This window comes from Amphiura filiformis, chromosome 2 (assembly GCF_039555335.1).
Source record: "Amphiura filiformis chromosome 2, Afil_fr2py, whole genome shotgun sequence".
NCBI classification, from domain to species: Eukaryota; Metazoa; Echinodermata; class Ophiuroidea; order Amphilepidida; family Amphiuridae; genus Amphiura; species Amphiura filiformis.
The window spans coordinates 16,468,365-16,484,674 of NC_092629.1; the positions used below are offsets into that span (position 1 = coordinate 16,468,365).

At 35.1% G+C, this 16,310-nt stretch overlaps 1 protein-coding gene across 1 annotated transcript in view; it reads right to left on the reverse strand.

The window, feature by feature from the left end:
• The window catches only part of LOC140138564 (gamma-aminobutyric acid type B receptor subunit 1-like), a 44,619-nt gene that overhangs the window by 8,225 nt on the left and 20,084 nt on the right, over positions 1-16,310 (reverse strand). Inside the window, exons 3-9 of the mRNA XM_072160378.1 lie at positions 14,098-14,268; positions 13,563-13,667; positions 11,061-11,126; positions 10,110-10,307; positions 7,420-7,665; positions 6,403-6,463; positions 969-1,167 (exon numbers count right to left, since the gene is read on the reverse strand). Coding sequence (XP_072016479.1) covers positions 969-1,167; positions 6,403-6,463; positions 7,420-7,665; positions 10,110-10,307; positions 11,061-11,126; positions 13,563-13,667; positions 14,098-14,268 — 1,046 coding nt within the window. The remainder of the gene's footprint in view (positions 1-968; positions 1,168-6,402; positions 6,464-7,419; positions 7,666-10,109; positions 10,308-11,060; positions 11,127-13,562; positions 13,668-14,097; positions 14,269-16,310) is intronic.

Below are 16,310 nucleotides of genomic sequence, written 5' to 3' on the forward strand. Positions count from 1 at the left end.
GCACTCATTTGCACTTACTTTATTGAGTTGTTACAACTCAGAAAATGAAACTAGCCTAGCATAAGTTTCTAGAGGTGTGCTATAGTATACAAAATTTTGCACTGATTACAAAAATAAATATTTGAATACTGCTAATTGTGCAGAAAATGATCCAATTACGTGAATTAAGTAACAAAGTACCAAATTGGAATAACATGTAGAGTTACAATAACTCAACTCATTGGTTCTTTGAACCTTGTTTATTTTTCTAAGTTCCCTGAACTTGAATTCAGAAGTTGGCATTACTTAAAAAATGCCAACAAAGTTGATTAGTTGACGGAACTTTTTGAGCTTTTTCAGCATTTTTTAAGTTCGGATAACTAAAATGAATTTTGTTTTGGCAACTTTTACACTATTTTTAAGTTGTCCAAACTTACTCCTTTTGAATTGCGCCAACAAGGCGAACAAGTCATTTCTATGAGTGTAAAAGCGCATTTATATATATATAACCGAAGTACACTGTTGATGGGGGAATGTTAAGTATCAATTAGAGAAAAGGAGTAAAACAATGGGGAATCCGGAAATTTTTGGATGAAAACTTCCACACCCTCTTGGCGTAAATATTGAACGGTCCCTAACACGATTTAACCAATATGCCATAAACAGCATATGTGGTGTAGCCAGGATCTTTTTTTTTTTGGGGGGGGGGTTAAATTTGGCCTCTGCTGAGAGTCACATAGTTAGACAAATATACTTAACATTAGTACAGAGTGTAACAAAAATATTATACAATTGCAAAACAAGAAAAGGGGTCATGGCAACAACTAAGGGGGAAAATTTGACAAAAGCTGTCAAAAATGGGCTATGAAGTACAAACAAGTCTTTAAAATGATTATCAGGGCGGCTAGCATCCGATAGGGTTAAGAGGGGAGAAGATTTCTCAGAGCCCTGGCTACGCAACTGAAATTTAATGTAATAATACCACGTACCATTTAGAGCTTTCAGTGTTATCGCTGCGACGCTGTAACGTTTCTGATAAAAAGTCATACTCCGTTTCATTTACAACAGCGGCTTTGACCGACCCAATATTATTACAATGTTCAGCCGCCTGTGAATATGAGAGGAATTGGTTTACAAATAAGAAACACTCTTCTTCATGCAATATCCAGGACGAATTAACACAACCAGCTACAGAATAGAAACACAAGAAATGAAAAACAAAGTTAGACACCTGCATGGACAGGAGCAATCGAGATAAAGTGCCTTAAGGGTACTTGCCCATAAATTTCATTCAGGGGCGTGTTTGAAAAACGGCACAGCGTATTAGTAAAAAGAATAAAAAATACTAAAATTTACACCAGGGTTCGAACCACTGCCGATACACTATGGATGCTGAACAGTGAACGATGCCACTGTGCCACGGCGGTACCTGTGGTTAATGTCTGACGATTTTCAAAGATATACATATCAACACGTTTCTAGTGTATTGAAAAGCAGATTTTGGTAGGAATACAGTCATAGTACGAGTTGGACTCTACTTGTCTGTTTGTTTTTCATTTAATACAAATTAATTTTAATGAATTGAACTGGTATGACTCTTAGGACGATTAATTTTCTAATAAATATAATAAAAACGCTGGGTCATGCAAGACGTCCTTGTAATTTATGTCAAAACCAGGGGAGCGACAACACACACCTACGTGTATAAGCCTACTTGCGTGATCGATACTCAATGATCCAGACAATAGCATTTGAATATACCGCCCTAATATGTATGCATCTGCTTCCAATAGCCTACCCCACCATAAATAGCTCGATTCATTTCCTCGCTGTGCCAAGATATACGTGTCATGTACGTAATTTCGAGGCATATTTTGATCAAAAATTATATAAAGGGACTGTTTTCAGCCAAAATATTAGCTGTCACCAGATGCGCAATGGTACCGGGAAGTGTTGCAGAAAGGTAAGCGTACTCATTATTTATTCAAAATATCATATTTTAATGAATTCGGATGCGAAATCCGAAAAGGGATTGACAGGTCAAAATTCTCATACTAGAAATTTTGTGAAATAAAATAAAATCTAATTTAGGCTCCGCAAACAACGTCCCTTTGGTGTTTGCTACACGTGTATATAATAAATTATGATTTGGAGCTAATTTGAGAAGAGTTATGGCCTCGAATTTCAAAATACACCGAGTGACGTTTTTGATTATAAACCTCGTCAATTCAAGACTCTGTAAAAACAAATCAAGAATTTTCTGGGATAAATGCAACTAATGTATATGAAAGTTATGATCTAAGCTACCAGATGCATCATTAATATCCTGACTATGATATTTAGTTGTGGGAAAAGATTACTTTAATATGTGTGTGGGGTTATTTCTCGCCAAAAATTTTAACCAAAAAGAGCATGTAGCCTTAAGCAGGGACCCGACATGATGGCGTTGCCGGGCTGGAACCCACAACCTTCCTATTCTGCGTCAGAGACCGTACCGCTCGGTCACCATGCCAATGGGTATCAATAATGCATAATTCTCGCTAAATTGATCGATGATACGCACTGACTCGCAGGTGAGTGCAACATGTAACGGTATATGCAATTCTATTTCAAGTAATTTCACAATTTCAGAATATTTGAGCAAATTTTTTGAATGTACAAAAATAGTCTCAAAATACTCTTTGAGACGAGATAGATGCAGAAAAATAGTTTTTTAGATTAAAATTCGACTAAATAACGAATGTCCAATGTCCAATATCCGGCCAACTTTACAATGCTCTTCCTTCCTGTTTGAAACGTTTCATTGAGCGACAAAACGAGTTCATGAGAATTAGTTTGACTTTGAAATAGCACCAGTAGGGGGTGGGGGCTGCCTCGTTCATCATGGCTTTCGGCTCATGTAAAGCTGTTGGTAAACGAATGGCGTTAATGAAAAAAATGGGGCTAACAATAGACAATTTTTTGAATTTTTTCTTATGCAGGGTTAATAAACAGGGTGCACATGCGCGTATATGGGGTGGGATGCTTTGAGTGTAAAAGCAGGGGGCGGTAGAACAAAAATAGGTTGCCAGCACCTATGACCTAATATAATTATTACAGGGTGTCCCAAAAAAGAGAGCCCTCATTGCGCACTCTTTTTCTCCTATTTCTGAAAAGTTGATGTATGGTATGTAAATAACCATTTAATCGTTAGCTTTAATAAACCAAAACAATTATTTCAATCGGCTCACAACTTTTGAAGTTATGCCTTTTTAAAGAAAAGTACACGTTTTTTACTCTGTCCGCGGATAGCAAACAGAGTGGTTGGGATGGGTCATGCTGTGGAGTGGCCTGCAAGATCACCAGACCCCACACCACTTGATTTCTTCCTTTGGGGCAAAATCCAAGATCTCCGGTGCACAAGGATGGTCGCAACGCAATTGATGCAATGAGGACCAGGGCTGAAACCTGTATTCACAACAGGAGGCAACCAGCTAGACGGCAGAGCAGCACAGTAAACTCACTTCAGAAGAACCAAAGACAAACCAAACAGCCCTTTTCAGGGCTACCTTTTATCCTAAAAAGAGAAATGACTTATGTTGTGAATAAAAAGAAAACAAGAAACTAGAAAGTAAGAAACATAATAAAACAAAAAGGCATAAATAACCAAGAAAAAATCAGCAATTGCAAGTATAGCAAAAGAAGTCACATCCCACGTCCATTTTACCCAGAATTAATGACACTTCACAAAATTCATAGCACATAAACCCACCGGTAAAGTCCATTCCCTAATTAAAGTTATTTTATAAAGTTATCATTGAGGAATGTTTGATATTCATGCATGGTACATGTCCCTGTGTACATGTTTTCCTTTTCAATCTCGAAGTAGCCAAACCTCCTCCGTGAACAAACGGGCACCTTTCTTTAAAAGAGCATATCTTCAAAAGTTGTGAGCTGATTGAATGTATTTGGTCAACTTTTCAGAAATAGGAGAAAAAGAGGGTGCAATGAGGGGCCTCTTTTTTGGGGAAACCCTGTATTATTATTATTATTATTATTATTATTATTATTATTATTATTATTATTATTATTATTATTATTATTATTATTATTATTATTTTCATTATTATTATTATTATTATTATTATTATTATTATTATTATTATTATTATTATTATTATTATTATTATTATTATTATTATTATTATTATTACTTTATTAAACCATCGAAAATGTTGGGGATCAACAATTCACAACTTCCGTCGGCCAAAAATAAGTTGTGCCCCCCCTTATGAAATCCTAGCTATGCTACTGAACAGCGCCGTATGTATACCTTTGAGCATTATTGAACCAAGTTAATGAGAAAATGCTAAAGTTGTAATAACAATAGATAAAAGTTAAAGTCAAGAAAACAAAAATGAGAAAAAGAAGATTATTATTAAAAACCAATAGTTCAATCGTAAGCGAGTAATACATAATAATAATGACAATTTTGTACAATATTTGTACTAGTGTACAATAAGGAGTTGAACAAAGAAGAGAAAGGATAAACGAATGAAAGGTAAATAGGACAGGTAGATTAATAAAGTGAAATGAAATAAATTAATATAAAATGAAGATGCACGTGAAAACAACAAAGGCTGGGAAATGTTGAAAGAATGAAAGGGAAATATTGAAAGTAATAAACAATGACGACGTTAATAACGAAAAAATATAAATAGTTTCTTCCTTTTGTTGTAGCAGGCTTAAAATTTGTTTTATAATATATACGATATCCGACTGTCAAAATGGCAATATGCCTTTCAATAGACGGGGAAGAACCACCGCATACGTATAATGTCATATAAACGTTTTTAGAAGTACTTTCATCTGGCTCTTTGTGTCCATAAACCCCCAAAATAAAAATTTTGACAAAATTAGACAATATAATATACCGTAAAATCTCGATAGTTAGCATGTGCTTACTATCGAGCGCGTTTAAAACATGCAAGCATGAAAAGCCATATCCACAAAAGTGTAAAAGGTTTTTAGCAAATCATCGATACACATATGTAGTTATATACGAACAAGTAAACCTGTAAATGTGTGTCTCAACCCCATTAGCTCAGTTGGTATAGCGCCGGTCTATGATAAATACAATTGCATGTTTTCAAAAGCGCTCGCTAGTAAGCACACATTATGCTAACTGTCAAGTTTTTACGGCATAGGGCCTAAGTATTGGAAATTCAACCAACCAATCAAAATTAAGCCTTTTGATGACGTCATAAATTTGAAAAGTTACTTTCATCAGATTATAAGGGTCCAAAACCCAAAAAGTGAAATTTCGCCTTTCGGTGTAGACCAAGATATTACATCAGCATTGAAAAATCAACCGACCATTCGAAATTCAGCAATTTGATTACGGTTTCAAACAAATGGTTTCATTGAATTCTGCGGTCCCAAAAAAACCCTAATATATCCATCAAAATTAACCGCTGCGACTGTGTCTACGGGAAAACTGAATACGTGGCGTCTTTCGCACTATATAGGGAAATCGGCCTCAAAGACGTTGGATATATTTAGACTGGTCTTAACTCGTCCGTAGGATTTATATGCTCGACTTAGATCCGTCGAGGAACAAAACAACAGCAAAAACCAATACAAGAATAAAAACAAAACAAATAAAAAGACCGCTTGAAAATGGTTGATAAATCGAAGTCTTTTCTTTTAGCTTTATACTTGCACACAGCGACAACAGCAGGTAAATAATTATATTGTACAGGCGGGGCTACCAATACACGTGCATCTGCTATCACATCGCTATATCGCCATTTAAGGGTAGACGAGGTATTGTCGGTCGAAGCAACCTAAAAATAGATTTTCATTATCTAGATTAATATATTATTGAAAAATAACACCTTGATGTTTTGCAAAAGTTCATTCTACAAATCGTATACTTTGCAAACTAGCTTGATTTATTGTTGTTAATGAGTTATGTACGTTTTTCAAAAGTGTTGTTGTTTCAGCCCTCTTTACAACGTAACTCAAGAACCGCAGCACCTATAAAAGTATATCTGTGATATTTTAATTCTTCTACACACTCGCTATGGATTGAGCAATGCAGTCTCACTGTCTCTATAGAATTCCTAAACGATTGGACCACATGGTGGCAATGAGTTAATTTGAAGTAACCGCTCGCGCTCTTGTCCTTTCTAGGTGGGCTAGGGGAATTGGGCTACCAGAGTTGCGCATGGGGTAGAGTGGTGTATCTGCTATATGATATTCCGTTTTACACAAGTGTGGTATCAAACTGCACTGAGCAAACAAGATTCTCCAAGCTTTAATATCAATGTTGTTGCTTTGAATTAACTCTAATCAAAGTTATAGCAGCTCCATATTTTCCTTTTTCATGTGTTTTAGTATTATATGATATATTCATTGCAGAAACATTGTGTAAAACGGTACCTTGTAATTGTCGGATTTCTATAATTCCTACACGGTCACCATCGCGAAAACTCACAGGACCCTGTGGAAATAATACATGATAAACTGTGTTATGTATTATGCTGTTTAGTTTGACCATATGGGTCCCATGTGAATTTGTAAGAGCTCTTTAAGCAAAGTCATTGTTCATTGAAATTACAACCGTATTACAAAACAGGCGACTTTTCGCACAAGATTTGCAACAATGAGAAATTGGTCATTGCTCATTGAAATGAAGCTACAATATGGACAATATAAGTGTGCACTTTCATTTAATGACATAATATCTGAAAAATATTGTAAGGATCACTTGAGCGTTTGACTTTCAAACCCTACATTTTGGTCAAAAATTGTGCTTGGATAGGTCGTTTTCAACAGAAATTCGCCTTGCTATAAACATTGAATTACGTTATCTATTGACGTAATGAAAGAATTGTTTTTAGGTGGAAGTGTTAGCTTTCGTTCGATATAAAAACAAATTCTGATTGGATGAAGGGAACACTTGAGGTTTTGACAAAAAACAATCTTGACCGACCGACCCTACCCAGGTTAACGCAAACGCCCGCTTGCTAGCGGTACTGCCTGCAGGGATGACATAATTCAGTGAATCCTATTTCATTGTCTACCACCCAATGAATCCAAACTTTTAGTAGTCCACACCAAATTATCCTCCTTTTAAACTTTTGGTAAAGGTTCACACTGAATAATTCCCTATTTTTGAAAAAATAGAAATGGAGAATGAACATCATCAGCCGAGACATCGAAAGGATCGGAGATGTTACCATCTACCATTATCGTATTTTTTGAGTTGATGGAGTCTTGATGACCCCTTAAAAAGCAAAGTAAAAAATACCTCAGTGGCCCGTCAAAAGAGAAAGGCATTGGGTGTAAGCTTCTGAAAAAAAGAGTCATTAGGTGGCAGCTTTGCAGAAAAAAGGGTGACACCGAAACACAATGTGTGCCAATATATGCAAGTACCCCCTGGACAAAATGTCATACCGATACTCCAGTAAACCTTGTTTCATTCAGCAATTCAAAGAAGATTCTCCCCATTTCTATGTTATCATAGGTGAAATCTTCCAATCGCAGTCCTTTTGTTTGAAGAATTGGCACAGCTTTATCGAGCATCAGTGCAATAGCCCAGGCAGCGTCGTAACCTAGCGGATTATAGGCATTCCATACGTAATTGGCCCATTCTGGAACCTTCATGTAATCAGTGAGCATCTCCACGTATTGTGCAGCCGTCTGTGGAGAAAGAGGGATAGAAGAAAGGAAAATAAATAAAGAAAAACAACAACAAAATGAAGGGAAAAGGGGATACACGTTAGCAAGGAATGACTGAAGCAATACAGAAACAAATAAATAAATAAATAAATAAATAAATAAATAAATAGATAAGGAAGAATAAAGAACGAAAGGAAGACAGAAAGAAAAAAGATGAAAAGAGAACAAAGAATGAAAGAAAAGAAAGAATTAATGAAAAAAGCAAGAAAAAAAGAAAGAAAGAAAGAAAGAAAGAAAGAAAGAAAGAAAGAAAGAAAGAAAGAAAGAAAGAAAGATAGAGAAAGAAAGAAAGAAAGAAAACAGAAAGAAAGAGAGAAGGATGAATCTGACAAAGAAACAACAAATAACACGAATATGCGTAAAAAACATTATATAAGTATATTAATGGTAGTATTTACAAATATGAAAATAATCATAATAATTATACTCAATGACAAATTTCATGAGTTAATATTTTTGCCCAAGTTTCTATCAAACATTTTGTAGTAATAAAACAATTTGTCTCATCAAGTGTTTTATCCCAAATTTATTTACATTTAATAAATAACATACCTCAACATATACGAGTATACCCACCTTTATTCTTTTCATATACTGAACGTCATGTGCCAGTATGTTTGATATTGCTCATATAATACTTATACAGGGTGTCCCAGAAAAGATTACCGGGCAAATGAATTTTGACGTAAGTCGAAAAATAGACATCAGAATCAAAAAATAAAAACATTACTGGAATCGGTTGACTGATCGCAAAGAAATGAGCGATTACATAATGCATGTGTCAATTCACTTCATTCCAAGTTTGAAAGAAAGATCATTCAACACAATGCGCACTAGTGGTGAAACTGTCAACGGGCTTCATATTTTGTTCTATGAAATCCTTTTCATTCTTTTTAAACAACCTGTTTCTTGCAAAACATTTAATTAGGTTTTGTTCAAATTTGAAAACCTGCACGATACTGAAAATGAAAGCTTGCATATAAGATGATGCTCAGTATTTGTAAATAACTTTTTTCGTTAATATTGATATAAATGTTGGACAAAGAATTACTACATAAAGAATTCCAGCTGGCTTAAAAAATTCTCACACACATTAATGTTTTCGGTATATTTCCAAGAAATTGTAATACAAAGTTTAAATCTTTTAAAACTTCAACATTAATGTTGTGAGGTATCAAAAATCACACGTAAAGCTGTAAGCACTTGATCATTGTCCTTCTTGGCTCAAAAGTTAGAGAGCTTTTAATTGCAGAAATCAAAGTTTTCTCAGACAAACTTTCATCTTCAGTGAAAGCATGAATGACATAACACCGTCGGATTTTAATAGATAATGTGGACTAAATTTAATGAGATACACAAACTTTAGGAAGCGGTGAGCGAGTATGAAAAAAGCGCATGTTGATCAAACTTGGAATGAACTGCATTGATGCACGCATTATGCAATCGTGCATTTCTTCGTAACCAGTCAACCGAATCAAATAAAATTTTCGTATGTGATGCACAACAAAACAGGCTATGCGCTACATTTTGAATTTTTTCATTCTGATGTCTATTTCTCGACTTACGTTCAATTGTATGCACTCGGTAATTTTTTCTGGGACACCCTGTATATAACGATGATATTGAGTTGAGCCGTAGACTATTTTGTACTTTTCAATGACTAGGAAAAAATTGCTTTGACTCTTTATATACAAAATATTGTCTGTGCAATATCTGCAGGATGTTTCTGCTAAATATGAACGGAAATTACTATATAAACCTTTAAATGGTTTTATTTAAGAAACCTATTTATGGGCTTCACCCCCGCACCAAATTGGCATTGTTGATGGTCGGCCTTTCTCCTGGTCAAGGTGTTGGGTTAACATTTTTATCACTAAAATGGGCGCAAAGGATAGATCTACGATTACCTGAACACTTTTAGGTGTAAACACAAGCAAGTGAATGTTCTAAGTCATCCAGTAGTTATAAACTTACCTTTTGTGCCACTCTGCGACATTGCTGCTGGAACCACCAGACTTCAGCATGCAACTGACGTATATCACGTGACCAGTCCAACAAGTCAGTTGCCTGATGAAGTCTGCTGGTTCAAAATGCAGCGTCGCAAAGTTTTAAAAAGTAAGTTTAGATAGATGATAAATAAATACAAATGCTACACATCTTTTAGTGTACGTGGTCTAAACATCCCTTGGCAAATGCCATGTAATTAAATTTGTTATACGGGTTTCAGGAAGAAAAGTGTCATACTGTCATGCATAGGGTAAGTAGCTAACTGTGCTAAACAGCAATGGCTTCCATTATAAACCACATATTTTTACTCAAATGATAAAGAATATATTAGTTCTGAAACACTGAAAAGCGATTGTTAAGATTCCTTAACACACAACAGGTAGAGTTACGTTACTCACAATATTTGCAACAGTCAGTTCAGAACTGGTACTAAGTTGCACACTCTCTGTAGAGATATAATATGAACTTCGAGCAGCTCTACGCATTTCTTCCAAGCTGCAATGCACGAAGTCGTCTTGTTCCTCCCACCATTTTTGTGCGTACCATCCTACAAACATCCACACATAACCATCGCCAACCATGTTGTTCTTGTAAGCCTATTAAAGTTTGTCAATAACAAAATGTGAATTTTATTGACTGTAATAACGAGTGATTGACCTTACTTTATTTGACTTTTTTACACAAAATGGAGAATAGCTGAAGCTATACCAGCGACATTCTGTTTGTAGCGTATAGGGGTTAATTGATTTCTCTTTTGGAGCTGTTTGGCAGAGTTTTCTAGTATCACTGTTTTTCAATTCGCAGTGCTTTATAGCTTGCCTTTGAATGGAGCCCAGTAAGGTAAGGTTTGACATCTCCCCATGCCCGGGCAGGGAGCAGTACGCCAGGGAAGTCCAGCGGTATAGATTTGTGTTTGACATTACGCCCCTGAGTCCAGCTCGTTTATTTACTAGACTAGAAGTATGCGCCATTTTGCTTCCTACATGATGTTAATACTTAAGTTGAGTATACAATATATATTGTAGTAAATCAATAGAATATTTCGATGATTGTTGAGGTATTATATGCTTGATAGAATTAGACAGTCTGATCAAAATAGTATTCTCCGGTCACGTGTGTTCATGAAATTCTCCAAGAATTATGTTATGACACACATCTTGGTATGGTGATGATCTCTACTCGAAAATTATTACCTTGAAATCGACATTCTCTTTTAAAGGGAATTTTTAATAATATTATATGTGTTCATTTATTTTATGCTGAAAGCGCCTTGAAATCTTTGATATACTAGTATTAGTAATTCGCTTTATATAATAAAAATACATCATTATTTATTAAGTATTATTTACCTCGCATAAAATTCGTCTTGCTTTTGTAGCATACGTATTTACGGATATAATTTTGGCATCAACTGCCTGCAAAGGAATAAAAAGAAGTACATCTATATTATAAGAGCTTAAATTCCTGAAACAAATTGGGCTATTCCATTTAAAATCCACACACCTCTGTGGAAGATTGTGGAAATATCTTCTCATTCATTTAAATTTCATACACCCTCTGAGAAAGTTTCAACCTGAATCTTTAAATAGAGTTTGTTAATGTGTTAATTCTATTTGAATTTCATATTCTACCTTTATTCCAAAATATTCCACTGAAGGGGAGTGTGGATTTTAAATGGATAAGCCCAAATTGTCATGACCTCACTCTACCTAAAACTGACCGGACATAATCAAGCAAAATGAGTCGGATGTCGGAAGTCTAATTATGATCGGACTTTCAGCAAAATACAACTCTGAGAATGGCTCGTGTAATGCAATTGAAAATTGAATTTTGATTTATTAGTCATCAGACTCATTTAGCTTGATCGCATCGCCATTGTTAATATGAATCTCGTTTTTTCGCCAATTAAAAGCCGAACAAACTTTGAATCCTGTACTTCAAGAGGCACGAATATCATACAGCTTCCTCACACACACCTATGGAGTCTGAACGATCTTTTGTTTACCTGAGCTAATATCCTATAGCAAAAAAGAAAAGGTTCCGGGTGACCACCCGATGACCATTCGGTGATCATCAGAAACCTTTCGGGTATCCTTTGCAGAGTTATCTGAAAGTGCCCGCTAGCGGATACCATGCGGATACCTAATTAAATAATCCAAAAGTTTTCGGGTAGACATGAAAGCCTCCCAAAAACTCAAATATTTAAAATATGTTACCCAGAAGGTTCCCAGAAACTTAGATTCTTTGCAGGAGTTACCCAGTGGTTATCCGCTTTTAGATTGACCTTGAAAATAGCCTAAAGCATCTTAAGAATGCATTGCGGGTGGGTATATGGTCAAAGGTCACTGAATGATTTCAAAATGGAGTAGTTAGCTGTTTTTGGCAGTTGGAATATTTGTGCGGAATATTCAAGTTATTTGTGGTCCAAAATGTATGGATTTACATGTAGGACATTTACAAGATGGTCACTAATTGATCTGGAACATGCTGTAGACTGGTAAAGCATTTTAATGCTTTTAAAAATGCTTGATTTCATATGACAATGCAGGTACGAAGATTTGTTAAATGATTTGTATATTGATGCAGTCTTTAAACATGTACCTAATTTCTAGTAAATCATATATACATGATTTTGACAGTAAATAAATGTCAATTAAATTAGTAATCATCAGCTAATGTGTCAATTAATGATAGAAGCTTTATGTTAAGCTATTTGTTGTAAATAAATTATTGATATAAACATTATAGGCTGAGTCAGTGATGGGTTCACAGGGTGTGAAGCAAATCAGCAGAATATTTTTGTTCAATAACTACAATTACACTTTCAAGTTTCTTATAACAAGATAGCACTAGCTCAACTGCCATGACTGCAGAGTTGTATCCAAAAAATACAATTCATATAATAAGCTAAATTGCCTAATAAATGTGTGCATACTCATGAATTTGTATTTCTGCATTCCCCAAAAGGTCAACAGGAAGTCTCCAAAGAGGTCATCAGGTATATCGTCACCAAAAGTTATCCGCTGGGTCCCCGATTATCGGGTAGTTATCCGCTAGTTCCCCAAAAAAGTCATCGGGTAGTTATCCGCTAGTTTCCCAAAAAACTCAACGGGTAGTCATCCGGTACCTATTACCTTAAAGGTATCCACTATGGTTTCCCAAAAATGTATCGGGTAGTCACCCGCTACCTTTCTTATTTGCATGAGAAATTTGCCGGTGTCTACCCGGTGACTATCGGGAAGTTATCCGCTAAGGTCTTTTTTTTCCTGACCAAAGCCCAAGTAAAGAGGGTCATTAGGCCAGATAACCTATCTGGTCAATGTAAACAAAGCCAACAGCAGCTATAATAGTTTGAGTGAATAATCCTTACTAAGCTTTTTGACTCCTATCGAATTAGAGTTCATTGCATGTATTAAAGTTAATAGGCGCTGAGATTTTCTTTGTTTTACCTCATTTGATAGGGGGGCATAATCTGAGAGTGGAAAATAACTCTTTGTGAAAAAGAATACTAATCTATTAAATATTACAATATTGCTTACTGTTATTTCCCCCATCTCTTCCATGTCGGCAGCCATTGTTTGTAATTTTGAGAACAAAGAACAAAATGTGGTTCCCAGCATACATCAGTAACGTAATCACCCTAATTATTTCGGATTACTCCCTTTCATTTGTATCATTATCATTTGTTCTTGTTCAAAAATTGGTGAATAAATATATTTATATGCTTGCTTGAAACATATTTTGCACTATGTTCTCAAAATTACAAAAAATGACTTAGGCAATAAGCGTAGCAGGCTGACGATGTAAAATGGTTTGTTGACTTGACAAATGTGGTTGACTTAAACACTTACCTTCAAATTTTGAATTTGATGGGAAGGATCATCGGAAGCGAAGGTTTCTGATGTAAGGATCATTATATTGGCTTCATGGAGTCCTCCAATGAGATGGTCAACCACCTGAGAAGATGAGAAATTGAGAACTTTTATTTCTATAAAGTGGTTCTCATAATTCTCATAAGTTAAATGTTCTCATAAGTTAAATGCGCGCAAAATATTGTGCAAACGTCGCTACCCGATCCCTTAAAGGCTCATTCAGTGATTTGCTCATCCGGATGATCGTAAAAATCATCCAAATTCAGATTTTAGTACCTTTGTCATAGATGTGCTAAGCCTGCTAGTGGTTCAGTCGAGAGCGGTGTATTTAAGACAAAATAAGAAATTTACATGAATTTGTAATTTATATACTGACAGAATATAAATTAGCTACATTCATTTGAACGGGGCTTCAACTTCGTCAATAGTGCTGTTTTCTTCGTTTTTAAGTTTTTACACTTGTGCAGGGATCACTGAATTGGTCTTTTATTAACACAGTAAGCAAAATACATACCAGTGAGAATATTTCATGTTTTCCATGTATCGTGCCAACTTTGTTCCATCCAAATTCTTTCATGACACGGATCCTAGCTGAGTTAATCATGGTATCCGGAACAACAGTTCTGTAGAAGTACGGGTAGTCTATTCGGTTGGAAAGGGCCGGAGATATTGCTGCGTAGGACACCTGTTATATCAACATCCAAATATTTAGAGAATCTAGGCCACCTCATTTTTTTCCCTTTTTTTCTTTTCCAGAATTAGTACACACGGGTGATTCGAATTTGTAATATGCTATTAAAAACAACATTATGAAAGTATTTGTCGACGGAAAAAATATTTATCGATGGAACCGTTTATAATATAATCACAAAGTTGAAGAAAATAGACAATTTTGTTGCACTGTAGTCTCGTGTGTTTACCACCTTTGCATTCAAATGTACAGACAGACCACTCGCTGTGTACAAGGCCATTTCGAGACTTACTGCCTACAAGCTTTTATGGCAGCGCTGCGGTTGTCGTGTGTATTTATAAATACGCATTTATAAATATAGTCGAAGCATACTGTTAACCATGTGATCCAAAATGACCCACCTTATATGACTACAGTGATGAAATGACAGAATCAGGCCATGTGTCCTTGATGGTCATTAATCAGGAGAAAATAGATTTGCGCGGAACTTTTTCATAACCGCGCAATTTTATAAATAAACATTTTTTTCCACATGGGCAGGGAAAGATACATGATTTGCACAAATGAAAAATAGTTCTTGAAAGACTGGACATTGGGGGCATTCCGCGCAATTTGCTCTTTTGCGCAAATCGCCTGTCCCTTATGGTCATAATATATTGAAGCATGGTGATCAAAAAAGATCTAGGGCCAACTGCAAAGGTGTACTAGAGTCCAAGATGGCGGCCAAACGCAAGCGGAATAATGACCCATGCCAATTTAATACATAAAATATCTTATTTGCTTCGTTTATTTCATCACATTATAGAGTTACATATTTCATTACATCATAATTTTCTATTTCTGTCTTTACTAATTTACTACATTACTACATTCTGATTCTCAGTTCAGAGTTTAGTAAACTAATCAAATCTGGGTATTTCCCGTAACCATAGTAACGATATTTACTAATTGACAGTTTACAAACACTTATTATTTTATTGATAATAGTATTAAATTGTCCTACGTGGTAATAGCCAAAAATAACATTTACTAATGTGGTTTTAATTTTAACATTGTAATGTTGCAAAATTATTCACTTCACAATCTTTTAAAATTTTTGAACGCAATAAAGAAGTGTTCAATATATTCGACTTCTTTACAAATTTCACATCATTACTATTTTCTTTTCCTATTTTGTTAAGAAAGACTTTTGTTGCATAAATATTACTGGTTGTTGTCCAATTTAATGTCTTTAACCCAGGTTTTTTGTTACATGAACATTTTTTCCCAAATTTTGCTCCATCGAATTCTATGTTTTTACATTTCTTTTCCCAAAGGGTTTGACATATCAGTTTAGGTGATATCTTTGATACCATAGCTTTCCTATATGCAACAACAGTATACCCTTGTTAATAACATTCGTATGTTTATTTTTACATGCTATTAAAGTTGCTTGGTTTAGAGCTAAATATTGTATACAAACACTGGCTAGCTGTGAAAACCGTGTACAAAATTCTGCGGCCAGTGCTTTTCTATTTTCACTGGCTATCAGTTGTGTACCGTCCCCGGGCTTCCCCCCGTATTTAGTTCAAGATATTGCTAATCACTTTTGAAGCCTTGAGGGTAGACTAGGTATTGTTGATCGATTTTCATTTTCTAAATTATTGAAAAAAATATGTTTTGCAAAAGTTCATTCTACAAATCATATACTTTGAAAACTTGCTTGATTTATTATTGTTAATCAGTGGAATTCGGGTATATTTATAAATGCGCTTTTATAAATACGCACGTGACATCTACAAGTCGCCATACCATAGTCAACAATGTAAGGTACCCGGACATATAAAACTCTACAATGCAAAAGTATAGGCGAAAATCGGACAAGTCGCAAGGAAAATTGTCCCAGCAAAATAGTGGCATTTAGTGCAAAGGGTAAAATACTTTAACCCGGAAGATGAACTCTTTATTTGCGTTTTCTATTACGGAAAAAATTAACGACGGAAAAGATAAATATAGCTGATATAATTATAAATACTTAGTTCATTGTTTTGTGTTAA